The following is a 16,495-nucleotide window of genomic DNA, read 5'->3' on the forward strand; positions in this document are numbered from 1 at the left end:
AATTACCCCCTCCCCTTCACAAAACAATCCCTGACATCTGACCTATACCCCAGGCTGTGCTCAAAGCCACAGCTGAAGCAAGTGGATTTGTGCTCGGTTTTGTTTTCCTCCTAGTGGACGAGGTGGAGATTTGTGGAGGGAAGACTGCCTCTAGATCTGTGAGGCATTTCTCAGGCAATGTGGATGTCTGGCAGACTGTGTGAACTGGCATCTAAAGCACCTATACAGTTACCAAACTGACACTCAGGTTTCCTGTTGCAACCTCAATGAAGTCACAAATCACAAGTCTCTAATAATACACATTAAAATAAGCACAGTAGCAGGTGAAAGTACAAAACAAATCAACAAACCTAAAAATATCACCATCAATGTCAGTGACTCACCATTGGCTGCATCACAGTTAGCTGGAAGCAGTCGTAGCCTATTAACTGACTGGATCAAGCGTCACTTGGGTTATTGCATCAACCTGTGAGATGGCTCAGCCTCCACTCTGACATATACACTTCCCTACTCGGTGTCACACAGTCTTCACATCTGAAGTGAGTCATGTCCACTCATACATATGTGCCGTGATGCATAATAAGAAATCCCACGAAACAAGGAATTTTGTATCTTGCCTCTTTTTCCTAGAATGAAGGGTTCAGTAAAGATGTGGATATTTTGCCTTTTTCTCCACAGCAATTGAGGAAACACTGACAAACAAAAGTGATTTTTCCAACAACAAAATATACAATCATAGTTCAAGATAGTGACGAGGTTAAAGTAATACACCTCAGGTCCTAAAGTCTTAGAGATAAAACCATTGAAAATGTAATCTGCAATTGTCTACCAAAGAAATGAAAAATGGGAAAGGGGGAAGAGAAAACGTTAAAAAGATAAACAAAAATCCACACTCCAAACCCAAACAATGCCTCAGTGGGACGCAACCCGAATCTTAAGAGCGAAAGAGGGAGGAAAAGAGGAAGGGAGTTGTTCCTAGATAAATACCAGCTAATGGGTTATAATGACGCTTAATGACAGACGAGACTTTCCTACCGAACACAAGGAATGAGAGGAACAAACAAATGATGACAACAATCTTAGCAATTGTGCCCAGCATCTTGTGAGGCCTCAGGTTGTGACGCATTTGTTAAAGGTAACGGGCAGCGGGTCCCCTACTTCCATTTCTACACTCATTGTCCCACCATAGAGAGGGTCACCAGCCTCACATCCCTCTCCCATATAGACCTTCATCTGGAGTCAATCATATCTATGAAGTTAGAGGACATTCATCTAACTCCATTTTCCATTCCCCCTAAACTCCTGGCTCAACAAGGTAAGCAATTTTATATAATTTTCACCTAATGAAATCCAGTGTTTTTGCTACTGTAAAGTTATCACTTTTAAGAATTATTTGAATATTATTGTCTAAGTTTTGCAATTGTTTACCCATCCATTTGTTGGTGTAAGCAAGTTTACTGCTCTTTCATATTACATTCCATCCAACTAATTAAAAAAGAATGTAAAAAAACTTTGGCCCAAAACAGCTTAAGTCTTATGTTTTGCTGTTTGCTGAATAAGAGATTATAGATCATGTATTATCCACTCTAAATTGGTTCCAATGGGAGAGAGAGTGAGACATATCACCTGGCCTTGCACCCCAAAATATAAGTTTTTCAGCTTTTGATTAAAATCAATTTTGAAACACATAACCAGGGCCATGTAGGCTGTTTCCCTTTTAATGACCAATGTTGAAATATCATTATTAGGCTGTGTTTCCTAAACAACAACTCCGTACCATACTGTAGGAGTGAGAACAGGAGCATTGAGAAGGAAGAAGAAGAAGCTACAGCGCACTGTCACTGTCGGATCTGAATAAAAATCAACCATGAAAACAAAGCTGGAAACACTGGATCCTTCTGCTTTGCCATCTTCCATGTCCGCTGTGACTTATGACCCCAAGTTTGAGACAGTGACCTTACCAGGGGGGGTGGTCTCCGTGGCGGGCATCACCGTGGTGACTGGCGGTGCTGAGCTGTCCTGCGGATCCTGCATGATGGCCTTTGGAGTTTGGGGAACTCTGATTGGCCTCAGCGTAGTGGCTTTGGGACTGTGGGACCAGTCGCAGCGGGCCGAGGGAAACACCTCTCACCTGCTGGGGCTCGGGTGGGTGATCCTGGGTATCAGTTTTGGGGTGGTGGGCAGCGTGGTGGGCTTTTACCTCCTGATGAAGAGGAGGAGAGAGATGACACGAGAGCAGAGGGAGGATGGGAAGGTGGTTCTCGTGGAGGAGAGTGGGAGGGTCATAAAGACAGTTACTGTATAAGAGGGAATTGACGATAAAATAAATAAATAAAGATAGATAAATAGAGATAGATGGATAAAGATAGAATAAAAGAGAGACGCTTGACACATTTATGTTTGACTGTCCAGTCCTGTCATACTCTGGTCTTGTAGAGTATAACTTTATTCCCTTTCCGTCCCTCTTCTGTTCTCTCTATCATCTTCCTCTTCCCTTCACCTTTCACTCTACATTATATAGAAAAGCAACACAATCCGGCAAAACACAGCATATTCTCTCCTTCACTCATGATACTGATGCAGACCATGTATTTGTATTTATGCCTATATGAATGTATGTACAGTATGTGTTTGTGTGTGTGTGTGTGTGTGTGTGTGTGTGTGTGTGTGTGTGTGAGAGAGAGAGAGAGAGAGAGTGATGTGGTGTGATGTAGTGTGATGTGTTGGTGCCTCCATCTGCTGGAAGAAAGGCAAACTGTATTTACTCTGTCATGACATTCCTCACCAAGATGATGAAATTATCTTTTTTTAAATAAAGAAATAAACATATTGTTTTTCCTGCATATATTCCTTTTGTTTGTTACATTTAAATTCAGACCACAGTAACTTTGACTTTTGTCAAATCGCTTCATTTTGATAATCCAAGCACAATGTTTGATGTAATGAAGGAAGAGACGAGGGCTCTGCACACATTCTCAAATGTAGCTAGGTATATAAAACATCACAATATCTGGCTCCCTCGTCTATTTATGGGAAATGAGAAAATTCAATAATTTTGAGGGCTACTGTCTTAAAGGCTTCTACCTTTTTTCTTGCAGCGACATGGTATAAGAAACACTTGTCAGGTATGTGAGGTATTTAGACAGGTATTAGATTTGCGTGGCTCAGGTCACCTGACAGCACACAGCCTCTTTAGTCACGTGTCATTATTCAAGTTTCAGGAAACCTTTTTTCTCATCCTGAAAACAGAACTGCCCATGCCCCGCCTCTGCTTCACGCCTATTGGTTGCAGTTGACAAATGCATAGCTCCGATTGGCCAGACCAAGAACCCGTCTAGCCTCGTCTGAATTAAACAACACCCCCTTCTTTAAACTCGCTTATGTGTAATTGATATCTCTACCAAAAGAAAACGACTGGAATTTCACTAGTTTGCGGCAATGAAATGAAACTGTGGCAGAGGGACTGAAGCCGATGAGGTGAGTCTGTAAAATATCACTCGAACAGCGCCAACGGCTCTGCTTGTTTTGGCCAAGTTACAACTTTGTAAACTTGCTGCCAAAGATCTCTCAAGGTGTCCACTGTCAGTCATGTTACTTATTTATATCTCAAACGCCATTCAAGTGTATCTGTATCAAAGGTTTGCCTGTTTGTTAATCAAGAAGGCTGCAACATTGAATTATCGAAGTATATACCCTGTTGCTGCCATTCAGTCCGACAAGTCTGTGTCTGTGTGCGCGCATTTGTACCTTTGCAATCCTGTGTGTTTATTTCTTGTGCTGTGTATGCTACTTTTGCTGTACTGCTAGTTCGCGCGCGCACACGCAGGCACACACACACACACACACACACACACACACACACACACACACACACACACACACACACGTTAGGTTTACTCCGTGCTAAACATTGCATAATCCTAATGAGAGCTGCATAAATATTTACCAGTTCAAGATCCCCTGTCTCCTTGCAGGCCAAAGGCTCTTTGAAGCACAGTAGCTAAATCTATAAGCAGCAATTAAGATAGGTATTGTAAGAACCATAAATTATGCAAGCTTGATTATACCCTTTCACAATACCAGTCTACTGCTCATATTGTTTAAGTTATTGCTTATGGAGTACTGGCCACACACTGAACTATATGATTCTGACTTTGAGAATTATGGAGATCTATAGAGATCTAGTTGTCAGAACTGGATGCTTTGATGAATGCCAGGGGAGGTGTGACTGAGTGTATGTGTGTGTACATTTGTCTGTCTATATTTGTTGAGCATTGCCAGTAACTGATCTCCAGTGTGTATCTTCTTAGTCTCAACAGTGACTTAAAACCATTACATTTCAGCCTTACCAAATAGATGCATTGTTTGTTTGTTGTTTTGGTGCTAATCACATTATACACCGTGTTGGCCAGAGTTTATAGTGGCAGACACCCATGAGCATATTCCACCAACTGTTAAGGCAACAATGAGCTTCCAGATGTTAGTAAAAAATAGAAAATATGCATCATAAAGATCTGTCTAAGCTTGAGTATTGCTGCACAAAACAGTTGACTCCAGTTGACAATCCAAATAATTTACAGTGTAGAAATGGCTTTTATTGATGATCGATATCAATAACAATGTTTTCCTTACTTTTTCAGGATGGACTCTAAAACGCCCCCTGACATCAGCTAAACCTTACAGTACAGAAATGGCTAAGGGCAGACTAGCCTATTCACTGTAGGCCCAAATGGAGCATATTGTTGTAGCAGGATGGGAGAGACTAGAGTTAGCAATAGTGTTAGAAAGCTAGATTAACTCGTTGTATTAGTCAGGTAGGTATTTATAGTTAAGAGGAAGTTTTTTTGGCCAGTGAACAGCTCAGAGAATTATAAGCTTTGTGTTGAGTCAGGAAAAAGTTTTTTTAACAAATAATACAGTAGATAGAAACAAGCTGGACGATGGAGTGTGGTGAGAGTGTCCTGTGTGGGGCAGGGGAACTGGAGCTGGACCCCGACATTGTGAGTGAGGAGGCAGGAAAACTATATTCAGAACTGCAGGTAAATTTTCCTTTCCATATGCTTTCTATACCTTTCCATCTATTGAACTAGTTTCCAGACATACAAATCCAGTTAATGTTATTATGCCCTGCTGTTCTGTCTTTACTGGCCTCTCTAACTCTGACCAGGTAGATCTAACTGGTCCTCTGCTTTGCCCTCTCCCAGACAGTTGTTGAGACCCATGGTGCAGGCGTGGTGGAGTCGCTGGTCCCCATACTGGTCTGGGTCCTGGAGGGGCTGGCCAGCTGTAGAGCCCAGCTGAGAGAGAGGGAGGAGGAGGCGGAGAGAGAGAAAGCGGAGAGAGAGGAGCTGCTGGAGAGATACCAAGCAGAGAAAGCGCTGAGGAGAGAAAGTCAAGAGGTGGGAAGTGGTGCAGTTTTGAAAGGGTTTATGTTGTGTGGAGTAGCGCGATTCAAGATTTTAAGCTGTGAAGGTAGGTGTTGAGTGTTCTCAGTGCTTTTAAAAATTGTCTTTTTCTTTAGAGGTATCTAGAACTGGATGACCAAATTGAACAGGAAAGGAGGGCCATGAAGGGAAGGGAAAAGCAGAGAGAGCGACGAGAGAGAGAGCTAGAGAAGAAAGCGAGAGAGCAAGCTGATCAGTGTGAGTATTTGATTGCTGACTGTGACTAATGGTACCCTCTTTCTTTTCACCTCTTCCGTCTTTCAGCATTTCTCTTATTCCTGTTTCAGTCATCTCTCTTGTTTGCCTGATATCAGACAGAATTGTCAACTCTTTAGACTCCATTTCCATCTTCAGAATCAGTCAACTTGGTGGAGTGGGCGGATTCAAAGGTCTGGACTGGACCCAGGCAACTCTCTCGTGCATATCCTGAGTGGATACAGTGGGAAGCCTCCTTTGCTGAAGCAGAGCTACAATGTAGAGGGTTAACAGTGATACTAAATTTGATGAGAGGGATGCTAACGACTAAAGCTACATTTGTTATGTCTTTCTTGCAGTGGTGGCCTTGGAGGAGCAGAGGGCTTTTCTGGGTAGAGAAATGAGCACACTGAGGCACACTCACAACAAGGTCAGATACCACCGTTTAGTCTAAAAATGTTTGCTTTGTATCAGTACATTGTATCAGTACATGGACATTTATTCACACTCCATCATAAAACATTTAGCTGTTTTTCTCCCTATTCTCTTTCTTATGTTTCACTGTCATTCCCTCCTCTAGTTGACTCTCACATATCGGGAACTGTTGGAAAAGAAAAAGGATTCTGAAAGAGATTCTCCTTTAAGGTTGCTCACCCTCACTTCTCCTTTTTCTGATTTTCTCTTCTCATTTTATAGTACTTTAATCAGCATAGTATATGCATAACAGTAAAACAGGTAATGTATAAATAAGTTGAGCTCTTCAGTCAGTCAAGCCTGATTCAATGCTGTTAGTGAAAGGATTAGCTAGTACACAGAAAGCTATAATTTCACTATTGAGCTTGTGTTTGCAAAAATAGTGTTTAGCTACAATTTTCAAAATAAAATAACAGATGTTGGTAACTGTTTTATAAGAGTCAATTATGACCAAGAGGCACCGATTATAGTGCAACAATGCCAAGAGTGTTGTAAGAAAGTGCAAAATGTAAGAAAGAAGCAACAGCTAGATTCTATTTATTCAGGATAAGGACTCAAATGACTCTTCTTTAATTTGTCACTCTGCACATCTTTAGGAATCATGTGCGTCTCAAGAGTTCAGAAGTGTTTTCAGAGTGCAGTGTCAATGATCAGGTAAGCTGATTCACACTCTTCATATCTGTATTTTGTACATGTTCAGTACAAGATTTTGGCAGAGATGTTGCTATTGTCTCCTGCTGTCTTTTCAGCAGACTGTCCCAAGACCAGATTCACACTTGGCTCCCTCCCCTTCGGAAGATCCAGCAGCCAAGGAAGGGAATGGGATTGACATTGCAGTAAAGTCTGCCTCAGATCCGTCTTTTATCAATGACATCATAAGCTCCACCCCTGAGCTGGCACAGTTTCACGGCCTTGTGGATGCTAGGTAACAATCTGAAGCAAGTTGTTTATTTGTGTCAGTTGGAGATTTGAGTGAAAATGATGAATAAAACTCATTTGTTGCCTAAAAATGAATCTGCAACCCAAGGTCACTTTAACACTTCCATTGACATATACACACACACAGCACATCGCCCATTCCCAAATTTGCTCACTTTTCATACTTTTTCATTTACAGCACCCCAATTAGGACAACCACAGACGAGGAATCGAGAGACGAGTCCAAGACCAGCTTGGAGGAGGAGATGAGGGAGGTGGTGGAGAAGGAGGGAGAGGAGGAACAGAAAGAAGAAGAGGGGCAGGGAGGAGAGAAGCAGGAGAGAAACGAGGAGGAGGTGGAGGTGGAGGAAGATGATAGTATGGAGTGGGAACTACGCAACACTGACTCTGTGTTCTCTGAACTGTCAGAGCTGAGTCGGGATTATGTGGAGACTGTCGACCATGGGGCCAGCGTCAGAGGTAAATACATGTAATACAAGTAAACACTTATGTTCCATAAAGCTCTACTTTCTGTTTTACACCAATGGTCCTCAGCCTGGGAAAGATGATTTTGGGGGGCATGAGAGTGCAAATATTAAATATATTATATATAAAATATATATTAAAATTAAAAATCTAAATGTATTGTGTTGTTTATAATTTTCTGCGGTAAATGCCCTTCTTTTTAGAAAATAGTGCATATTATTTAGCAGCTGATAATTTCCCCCCAGGAATAATGAAGTTAAATAGCATTAAAGAGACAGTTGTTCTCGGATGTGGGTGCAGAGTAAATGCTGTAAATGTTTATTGCTGTCCAAACTCTAATGTGTGTGTGTGCATGTCTGTACGTGCTTTTTTCTCATGTAGGTAGTGCCGACCAGTTTGAGGAGATTCTTTCTAAGTATGAGGAACTGAAACACACCCAGTGAGTCTCGTATTTAGTTATTCTGTGTATACCAGTGTGATTACTTGAGTATACAGGGGGTTTTCTGTGCACTTTGGTTTCACCCTTCAGTACACACCAAGAAGAAGAGGGGGGGGGAAATTACAGTCACTCATTTGTTTGAACTATTTACTCTCACTTACAAACTCATGTCCATTTACTCACAACCTAACTTTATTCCCTTTTTGCTCTGTCCCTCTCTCAGTGAGTTGGTGGATGCAGCCCGTAAGGCTTTGATATCTCGGGTAGAAGAGCTGACTAATGACCGCTCAGCTGTTAAACTGGAAGTGACTTCTCTTCAGGAAACTGTCTCCCGACTGGAGAGCAGGGCAAAGGAGATGGAGGAGGAGACTAAGAGGTGCAGAAGATTGTTCTAGATATTTTACTCATTTTAGTGTTTTCATTTTCCGTAAAGAACAAATGCATTAATTTGTTTATTATATATAGTAACACAAATTGTGTATGTTGACTGTTTTCCAGACTTCGGAAAGAACTGGAAGCATGCCAGTCTGAAGATCCTGATGTAAGAAGACACTTGTATTTTCAACTGTGTTCTACTGTATCACCAAGATGTAGTGCAACAGCAATTTTGCAGTTGCAAAGATATGCTACGACAATTTTCTGACTGCTTAATGTTAATGATTGTAACTGATAGGTGTTCACTCCATTTTGTAACCCAAATCTTTCCTTTCAGGCCTCTCTACCCACATCCTTGCGCCGCTTCTCTCGTTCTGAAATGGCTCGTGTGGTCATGGAGAAAAACCAATATAAGGAGCGTCTGTTTGAGCTGCAGGAGGCAGTCAGACGCAGTCAGACTATTAGGTAACTTTTCTACTGAATCTAAATAGTTGCATAATTTTCTTCTTTATCAGTCCAAACAGACAGTTTAAAATTTTGTTCAACACAAGAATAGAGCATCACGTTTTCGCCTGCAGTTTCATTTACTTTCTTCTCTTTTCTTGTTTTATAGGGCAACAAAAGAGGAGAGGTTTACAGAAGAGAAAAGGACAAGCGTTTGGAGAAAGTAAGTGTTCATGTTAATGCCGTCCCAATGTAATTAAAAGTCGAGAACGAGATGAAGAACAAAAAGCTTCTCTCTCAAGCAGACATGTTTTCCTGAACCTTTTTGGATACATGAGAATGTTCTCAAATACCTGTTACTATTTAGCTATAATGTGCAGTAGTTGTCTGAAGTCCAAGCATATCATTAAACTGCCTAGTGTATGTTTACCATAAAGCTTCCTATAAACAGACACTTAAATATTAACCTGTGTCAGATATACACGACAGAATATGGTATATTTTGGAAAATAAACTCTAGCCTCCAATAAACACTGGGTCACATATTGTTTACATGTGCATTATAGATACAACAGCTAATGTGACCATTCAGAAACCTCCTTTGAATATGGAAGATACATCTTTTGAATAGGAAAAATGTAGGCTAAGCCATACATGACTGAAAGGGAAGAATCTTTGCTGCTTTCAGACTCATATCTGTCAATCAAGCCACTTAATGGCAGCAGGTAGACGGGTATTTCTGCAAGAATCGAGAGAGAATCAGAGAGAGGATCATAAAATAAATGACTGTGCTTAGTAATTACCTGGTTCTTATAAGTTCTTAGTGACTTGTTGAAGTGAATACCATTAAGGGCCCAATATTGGACATTTTATGGTAATATGCTGTAGTCAGATGTTGCATGGTCAGTTTTAACTGTCTCTGTGTTTAAGGTTCAACCGCTTGTTTGGCCTGACCAAGGAACCCCTACTCCCACCTCTTGCTCCAGCATTTGCCCGGCCATCGTCTCCAGCACTCACTCGCTCTCCTCTGGGGTCTCCACGACTACGGGCCGTCAGTCAGACTCAGACTGAGTAAGCTAGTGTTTCTCACTCTTGCATATGTTCTTCTATTTTACAGCATTGTTTGTAACTGGATTGCATGATCATGAATGGTTTTATAATGTAGATTAATACCAGGAGCTTTCTCTTTAGATCTGCTTTTCCTGCTGCTCTCTCGCCACGTGTCAGGAGGAGGGAGCTCTACAGAGAAATTCGCTCCCACATTTGGGGAACTCTGGGAAAACGGCAGATACACGGCTGGAGCACGCCGCTGTCACACACACAGGTAAGTAGAAACACACATGTAGGCACACAGATGGGGCAATGTGAGGGGTAAGAGGGAATGAAGAGGGTGACACTGGAAAAAATCTGTCCGGCTGACGTGTGTCTGTATTTTATTCTTTTGTCACCATACGTTCATTCAAGCGGGGCAAGGGAAGACAATTTGCCTTCCCTCCATACCCCTATTAAAATTGAACAAACTGCACCTGAGACTTGACAAAGAGACTTAAACACACCCAGACACATTCACATACATTCTTAGAATCCTAACAATTTCCTGCTGGCTAAATGTTGTTATTGCAGGAATCCCATGAACTTGCCCCTGAGCCCAAAGATGTGCCTGTTCTAATGCAGCTCAGACTGCTGGATCAAAGAGACTCCACAGCTAAGGTTTGATATTACCACCGCACTATTCAGTAAGCTTTTGTAAGGCAACCAATGTTTTTGGATAAGAGAACCCACCAGCTTACAATCAAAACATGGTCCCTAACTTATTTTTTCTCCTCAGCTGAACTGTGCTGTTGCAGTCACACCTGAGATCTCAGGAGAGACCACGGTAAGTCTATCATTATCCTGCTTAAATAGCACTGCTAGTCACACTGTAATCACCATGTGCAGTGCCATCCAAACACAGCCAACACGACCCTGGAACAATGCAAATAGAAAAAATTGTATTCTAGTCTCCAGGGACTCTTGCGCAGAGAGGGAAGAAAAACAGTGGATATAATTAAATAGCCTTTATTATGATGCCGTATCTAGGATATACATTTAAAAACAAGTTTCGACCACAAGGTGTTCCTTGGGGCTGAACAGGCCCTACCCTGGGACTACGCTGGGACAGGTTGTTTCATGCCAGTCATCTTTCCAAACTCCATATCCCTTTTTCCCTGCCAGTGTTCGGTGTGGGTGATTTCCGGCCCAGCCTCCAGCAGTGATATCACAGTGATTGATCCAGCACGGTCCAATACAGTACTGGATCAGTTCAGCCTCCCTCCCACCTCTCCTGCCCTCTGCATCTGCGCCGTGCCTCCCATGGGTCAGTGCTACAAACATCATCGCCATGAGGCTGCCTGCAGGCAACTCACATGATATATTCTGTACATTTATTATCCCCAAATATCATCTAGACTTGACAATTTACTGGCAAGGCTACAGTTTTTTTTAGACTTTCCTGTGATCCATTCTTTTTGGCCTTGTTATGTCAGGTGACACCTCAGGAACAGTGTGGATTGGAACTCAGGAAGGAAGGTAGTGTCTGCTGAATAAGCAACTCTCTTGAATAAATAACACTGTCTTGGATTAAGAGACTTGGTGGCAAAACAATCTCTCCCACACAGACACTCTCCCTCTCTCTCACTCTCCCTCCCTCTCCCTCTCTCTTCTTTCTCTCACCTTCACTCTAATAGTGTGCTGGTACACTCGGCCTCCACAGGCAGGAGGCGCTGTCTGCAGTCCGTTTCCCTCTCAGAGGGTGTTCATTCGCTGACGTGAGTTCTGCTGCTGTGTCTGTGTTTGATCTGTGGGTATACGTAAAGTATTAGCAATGAATATAGTCCGTCATAATGTAACATGGAACTGTTATCTTGCTTTTCTCAGAAAATGTACATGTTTGAAAATGACATACTTTCTGTTGACTCAATCTCATAGGTATTCCCAGGGTCAAATCATAGCTGGATTAGCTGATGGGACATTGGCATTTTTCTCACACAATTCAGGTAATGACTTTCTATTTCCTGTCTTTGCAATAATATCTGACTTTTGTCTAGGGCTTTTGAAACGATTTAGAAAAAATATCTAATTGCAATTATTTTGACTGATATTGCAATTGTGATATGATTTGCGATATTCGAGGGAATGATAATTTTTACATAATTATTCTCATTTTCATTGAAAAACGTATTAAAATGATTATGGTGTGATTTTTGCGGGGTTTTCTTAAGTCTGTAGAATATGATGTGTAGGCCAGTACATCTCTGCAGCACGACAATATTTAATTTAAAATGGTATTTTTACACACATTTCGCCTTTAACAAATATTGCGCCTCCTGCGATTTGAAAATTGCAGTAGGCCATATTGCGATTTCGATAAAATTTCGATTAATTGTTCAGCCCTACTTTTGTCTCACTCTCACACTCTCCTCATTTGGATTGATTTACATATCCCTAACTGACAGGTGGCTGGGATCTACAGTCACACAAGATAATGTCCCTTGGATCAACCCCTTTGCAGCCCATTCGCTGTTGCCTTGCAAAAGGTGGCCGCTTGTGGGTGGGATACTGGAACCGGGTCCATGTGGTTAACACAGAAAGCCAGAAAGTTGAGGTAAGAAACAGAAAGGGGGCGTCTACAATGTATTTGTGTCTCGTTGTCAGATTGTGTTTGAATTCACCATCATTATTCCTCATCTCACTTTACAGCAAACATTCTCAGTGTCTGAGCGCAGTGAGCAGCAGGTGCGTTTCCTGTGTGCTGGTGGAAGTGGTGTTTGGACGTCCTGCCGGCTTGACCCGATACTCAGGCTCTTTGATTGGTCCACGGGTCGACCGCTGCAGGAAGTTGATTTTACTCCTCTGGTCACTAAAACATTAGGTAGGTGCTAAGTTGGTTTTTTTTCTTTTTTTAGGAAGAAATTTGATATGCAAACAATATATTTGCCTATCTAGCACCTCTGGAAGTTAGACTATTTTAACAAATTGTAATGCATAGTGTAGTAACTTCCCCATTTTCACATTATGATAACAAGCAAACAGTTCAGGCCCACAACACATTGCGTAAGCAAATAATTTTCTTAACTGTCTTGGCTTTAACATGCTGTGCAAGTTCCCCTTTGCCTTTTTGACAGCACTTACAAAATGATGTGTTGAATTCACTGTCAATTGGTTTCTGGTAAACTCACAGCCTTTGGCTGCAGGCTTTAATTAAAGTAACCAAATTGACAAAAAATCATTATCAGAGTCAGGGAAATAAAAATCCATTGGGCCATCCATTGTTCCAGTGTTGGGTGTTTCGGTGTTTAGTGTTGGCCCAGTTCATGCCATATCTCAAATGCAAATTTAGGTTTGTTTAGTGGCTGAGTCTAAACTTATTCCTCCAAGTCGACTGAGCACATGGGTTAGAAAACCAGCGTCTCTCTCTCTCTCTCTCTCTCTCTCTTCTCTCTCTCTCTCCTCTCTCTCTCTCTCTCTCTCTCTCTCAATTCAATTCAATTCAAGGTGCTTTATTGGCATGACAGTTCACAAACAAACAATATTGCCAAAGCATGTAACAAGAGATTAATTATTAATCAATTATAATTATTATTAATCCTCTCTCTCTCTCTCTCTCTCTCACTCCCCCCCCCCCCCCCCCCCCCTCTCTCTCTCTCTCTCTCTCTCTCTCTCTCTCCTCTCTTCTCTCTCTCTCTCTCTCTCTCTCTCTCTCTCTCTCTCTCTCTCTCTCTCTCTCTCTCTCTCTCTCTAGGCTCAGCCTTCCTGATGCTCTCGCCGCTCCAGATCTCTTCTCTCACAGTCATCTCTGGGCGTCTCTGGGTGGGCACAGGAAGCGGTGCCATCTTCTCCGTCCCTTTGTCTATAAGTGAGTTTTATGCTGCCAGTAGCATGACCTGAGAATACTTGAATTGTATATTGTCAGAAATCAGTATGTTAATGACCCCCCCACCCCCCACTCCACAGCATCGGAGGCGGTTTCCATCCCATACTGCTCTATTGCATCAGCCCAGCTGAGTAACCATGGGCACAGACAAGCTGTCAAATTCATCATTGTTGCACCTGGTAAGAATCTTATAGACATAACATGAAGACATTAAAAAAAGGGGTGCTTAGGGGTGCACTTGAATGCTGTATTTGCTGTATTTGTATTGTATTGTAATGCAATGATCTCTGGCCCACAGACTGTTTGATCACCTCTTCTGGCAGCAGCACTGTTACTACCTCTCAGCTCATCCTCAGTGGAGGAGAGGGCTACATCAACTTCCGAATCGGTGAGTCGAAGGACCGGACTGTTCAAACCTGTCTGACGCATTAGATCAACGGCATCTGTGTGAAAACTGATTTCCAGTTTAGTTTGTGCTGAGTTTATGAAATGCCTTACTGATCCGCCTACTCTTCCAGGAGATGACGCAACTGACGGATTGGCAGAGTCGTCCCAAGCAACACCTCAGCGGTCTGAGCGCAGTCACATGATCATCTGGCAGAGTCCCACCCCCTCTGTGCCGAGCCCCCGCCCTCTGACACTGCTCACCCTCTGGATCTGGCATTCTGGAATGAGATAAAGATGAAGCAGACGCAGATTGTACACCAGCATGCAAGGGAAAATACTGGAAATACTGCTCTTATTTAATCTAATCCACCTACTGTTCAATGTGACAACAATGAAAGCATACTCCAAAAGATATAGAAGTACATAATCGATCTGTTTCATCCTCATTTATCTCATTCATTGTGTGCATCCATCCTTTGACTAAAATACCCCAGTGGATGATGCTGCCTTACTGTGTGCCTTAATCTGGCTGCTTTCAATCTCACAGTATTGCTGTAGACTTGGTCAGTAATTCATCTGTTAAAATCTTGTTGTATTTTTTTGTCTTTTGTCCTTCCAAACTAATTGTTGATATTATTGTCAGAAGCTTCACACTAACAACACATTCAGATTCAATGTCACACAACTCTTGATACCTTTTCTGCATGACTCTTGTTTCTGTTGTTCTTTAAAGAACAAGTGCACAGGTTCTCATTCACACCTCCATTCCTTCAAGTTGGTACCAGGTTTTTCTGTTGTATACCTTTTGATCTAAATGTTTACCATAACAGTGTGGTTGGTCTTGAAGCTTCAAGTCTTCTCTCGGCATTAAGACAGAGTCAGACACTTCTTATCGCCTCACGTTGCATTGAGATTGGGGAAAGGGTTTTTGATTATATATGTGTGGTTTGAGCAACTTCTGCCTTGAGTATCAAGTCAAGTCCTAACCTCCCACATTGCATGTGTTATAATTGCACATAACTGCCATTTCTATGCAACATTTTGTGTGTGAATGTGTGTGTGTCTGTTTGAATATGTCTGATCTCCCATATTCTGAATTAACTTTCCTTTAAAATATTTATTTTCTTAATCAGCTCTTTGTTTCATTCTTTTGATGTCATGAAATACTCTGGGTGTCTTAATTTGTTTATGTTGTTTTCGGTTGATTACTGTATCTTGTAAAACAAGGGAGAGAAATTCTTTAAGAATTTTGAAGTGTCCTATGCAGTATTTATAAGCAATTACAAGTTTGTGCACACATGTTGATGTCATGTCAACCCCCCCCCCCCCCTCTTGCACAGACAATCAGTTAAGATCGACTCAGTTATGACTCAGTTATGAACCTTTTGTAAATATGATTATTTTCATTAAAAATCTATTGAATGATTAATCTAACTTTCATTCAGTCACACCACACACAAACACTAACTCTCAACAGTTGAATTGAATAACTTAAGGAAATCTCCAACAGAATATTCTGTAGATGAATCTCTTTAATCGTCATATGTCTTTATATATACTGTGCCTGTTACATTACAAGATTTAGTGCAATATGAACAACCTTTGTGCCCCAAATCAATATAAAACTTAATGTGCAAAGACAGTGCAAATTCTCCCTAAGAGGTTTATGTAGCCTGGCTGTGAAGACACACTGAATGGCACTGACAGTTTCCTCATGTGAACAAGCTGTTTGTTCACTCCACAACAGTGGTGTTTGTAAAGAGGATGAATGCCAGCAATGACACTCCCTTGCCCCAGGCGGTTTTGGCCTGCAGGAGTGGTTACCGACAGCCTCTCCTGTAACAGCCGTCTTATTGTTAAGTCTCTTTGGGCTCCAGGCCCTACGATGGGCTGCTTTGACTCCTGGGGATCCGTATCCTACGGCTCAGGGTGCGGGCAAGGCGGTCCACAGCGCCACCCACCACTCCCCCCAACTCCCTTTTAGACGTCAGACCCTCAATGTTGCCGCTGTACCACATCACCCAGCCTCCCAGGGACAGCAGCACCAGCAAAGCTCCTGAGTACACCAGGAGATCCCCAAAGTCTCGCCCTTGGATCTCCAATGGGGCGAAGACCCCCAGCAGCAGAGATGCCACACCCAACAGATCCATCAGCACAGCAAACACCAGGGCCAGCTTACAGTGGGACAAGCCATCATACTTGGGGGCCATGGCTGCATAGAAAAATAGCAAGGAAGGAGACACATAGGAAGCACTGTCTTTAAGGACATTTCAGCTTTTTATCTGCTATTCTTCTGATATTGTAAATAAATTGACAGAAAATAGATTGTTCAGGGAATTTGTCAAACAATCACTCAACTAGGCCTACTTCTATTATGTTTTTCTGCCCAAATGTCTGACACACACTTTCTAAAATAGTAGG

At 42.0% G+C, this 16,495-nt stretch overlaps 3 protein-coding genes across 5 annotated transcripts; 2 read left to right on the forward strand and 1 right to left on the reverse strand.

Annotated features, from left to right (window-relative positions):
* The first annotated feature begins 1,051 nt into the window (after window positions 1-1,051).
* Window positions 1,052-2,829, forward strand: LOC139661808 (transmembrane protein 100). 2 transcript variants are annotated; one of them, XM_071540378.1, is made up of 2 exons: window positions 1,052-1,315; window positions 1,749-2,829. In XM_071540378.1, the coding sequence occupies exon 2, from the start codon at window positions 1,868-1,870 to the stop codon at window positions 2,303-2,305; it is 438 nt and encodes a 145-aa protein (XP_071396479.1). In that variant the 5' UTR covers window positions 1,052-1,315; window positions 1,749-1,867; the 3' UTR covers window positions 2,306-2,829. The 2 variants fall into 2 exon arrangements, with proteins under 2 accessions (XP_071396479.1, XP_071396478.1); XM_071540377.1 differs by having other exon boundaries at window positions 1,058-1,315; window positions 1,788-2,829.
* Window positions 2,830-3,373: 544 nt separating this feature from the next.
* LOC139661800 (C-Jun-amino-terminal kinase-interacting protein 4) lies at window positions 3,374-15,203 on the forward strand. Of its 2 annotated transcripts, none has more exons than XM_071540366.1 (28): window positions 3,374-3,477; window positions 4,641-5,039; window positions 5,205-5,399; window positions 5,522-5,642; window positions 5,999-6,069; window positions 6,220-6,284; window positions 6,710-6,767; window positions 6,863-7,038; window positions 7,231-7,511; window positions 7,899-7,956; window positions 8,180-8,332; window positions 8,455-8,497; window positions 8,669-8,796; window positions 8,945-8,998; window positions 9,706-9,846; window positions 9,967-10,099; window positions 10,399-10,485; window positions 10,604-10,651; window positions 10,990-11,131; window positions 11,301-11,343; window positions 11,502-11,582; window positions 11,743-11,810; window positions 12,270-12,418; window positions 12,514-12,685; window positions 13,556-13,669; window positions 13,768-13,866; window positions 13,986-14,075; window positions 14,206-15,203. In XM_071540366.1, the coding sequence occupies exons 2-28, from the start codon at window positions 4,941-4,943 to the stop codon at window positions 14,364-14,366; spliced, it is 3,030 nt and encodes a 1,009-aa protein (XP_071396467.1). In that variant the 5' UTR covers window positions 3,374-3,477; window positions 4,641-4,940; the 3' UTR covers window positions 14,367-15,203. The 2 variants fall into 2 exon arrangements, with proteins under 2 accessions (XP_071396467.1, XP_071396468.1); XM_071540367.1 differs by having other exon boundaries at window positions 6,866-7,038.
* A 393-nt stretch (window positions 15,204-15,596) lies between these two features.
* On the reverse strand, window positions 15,597-16,326 carry LOC139661814 (transmembrane protein 238-like). The gene has a single exon (XM_071540387.1). The coding sequence runs from the start codon at window positions 16,282-16,284 to the stop codon at window positions 15,955-15,957; it is 330 nt and encodes a 109-aa protein (XP_071396488.1). The 5' UTR covers window positions 16,285-16,326; the 3' UTR covers window positions 15,597-15,954.
* Between the last annotated feature and the right edge of the window lie 169 nt (window positions 16,327-16,495).

This window comes from Centroberyx affinis, unplaced genomic scaffold (assembly GCF_046629955.1).
Source record: "Centroberyx affinis isolate AG114_WGS23_722 - 3 ecotype Tasmania unplaced genomic scaffold, CSIRO-AGI_Caff_v1 ptg003626l_1, whole genome shotgun sequence".
In the NCBI taxonomy this organism is placed as follows: Eukaryota; Metazoa; Chordata; class Actinopteri; order Beryciformes; family Berycidae; genus Centroberyx; species Centroberyx affinis.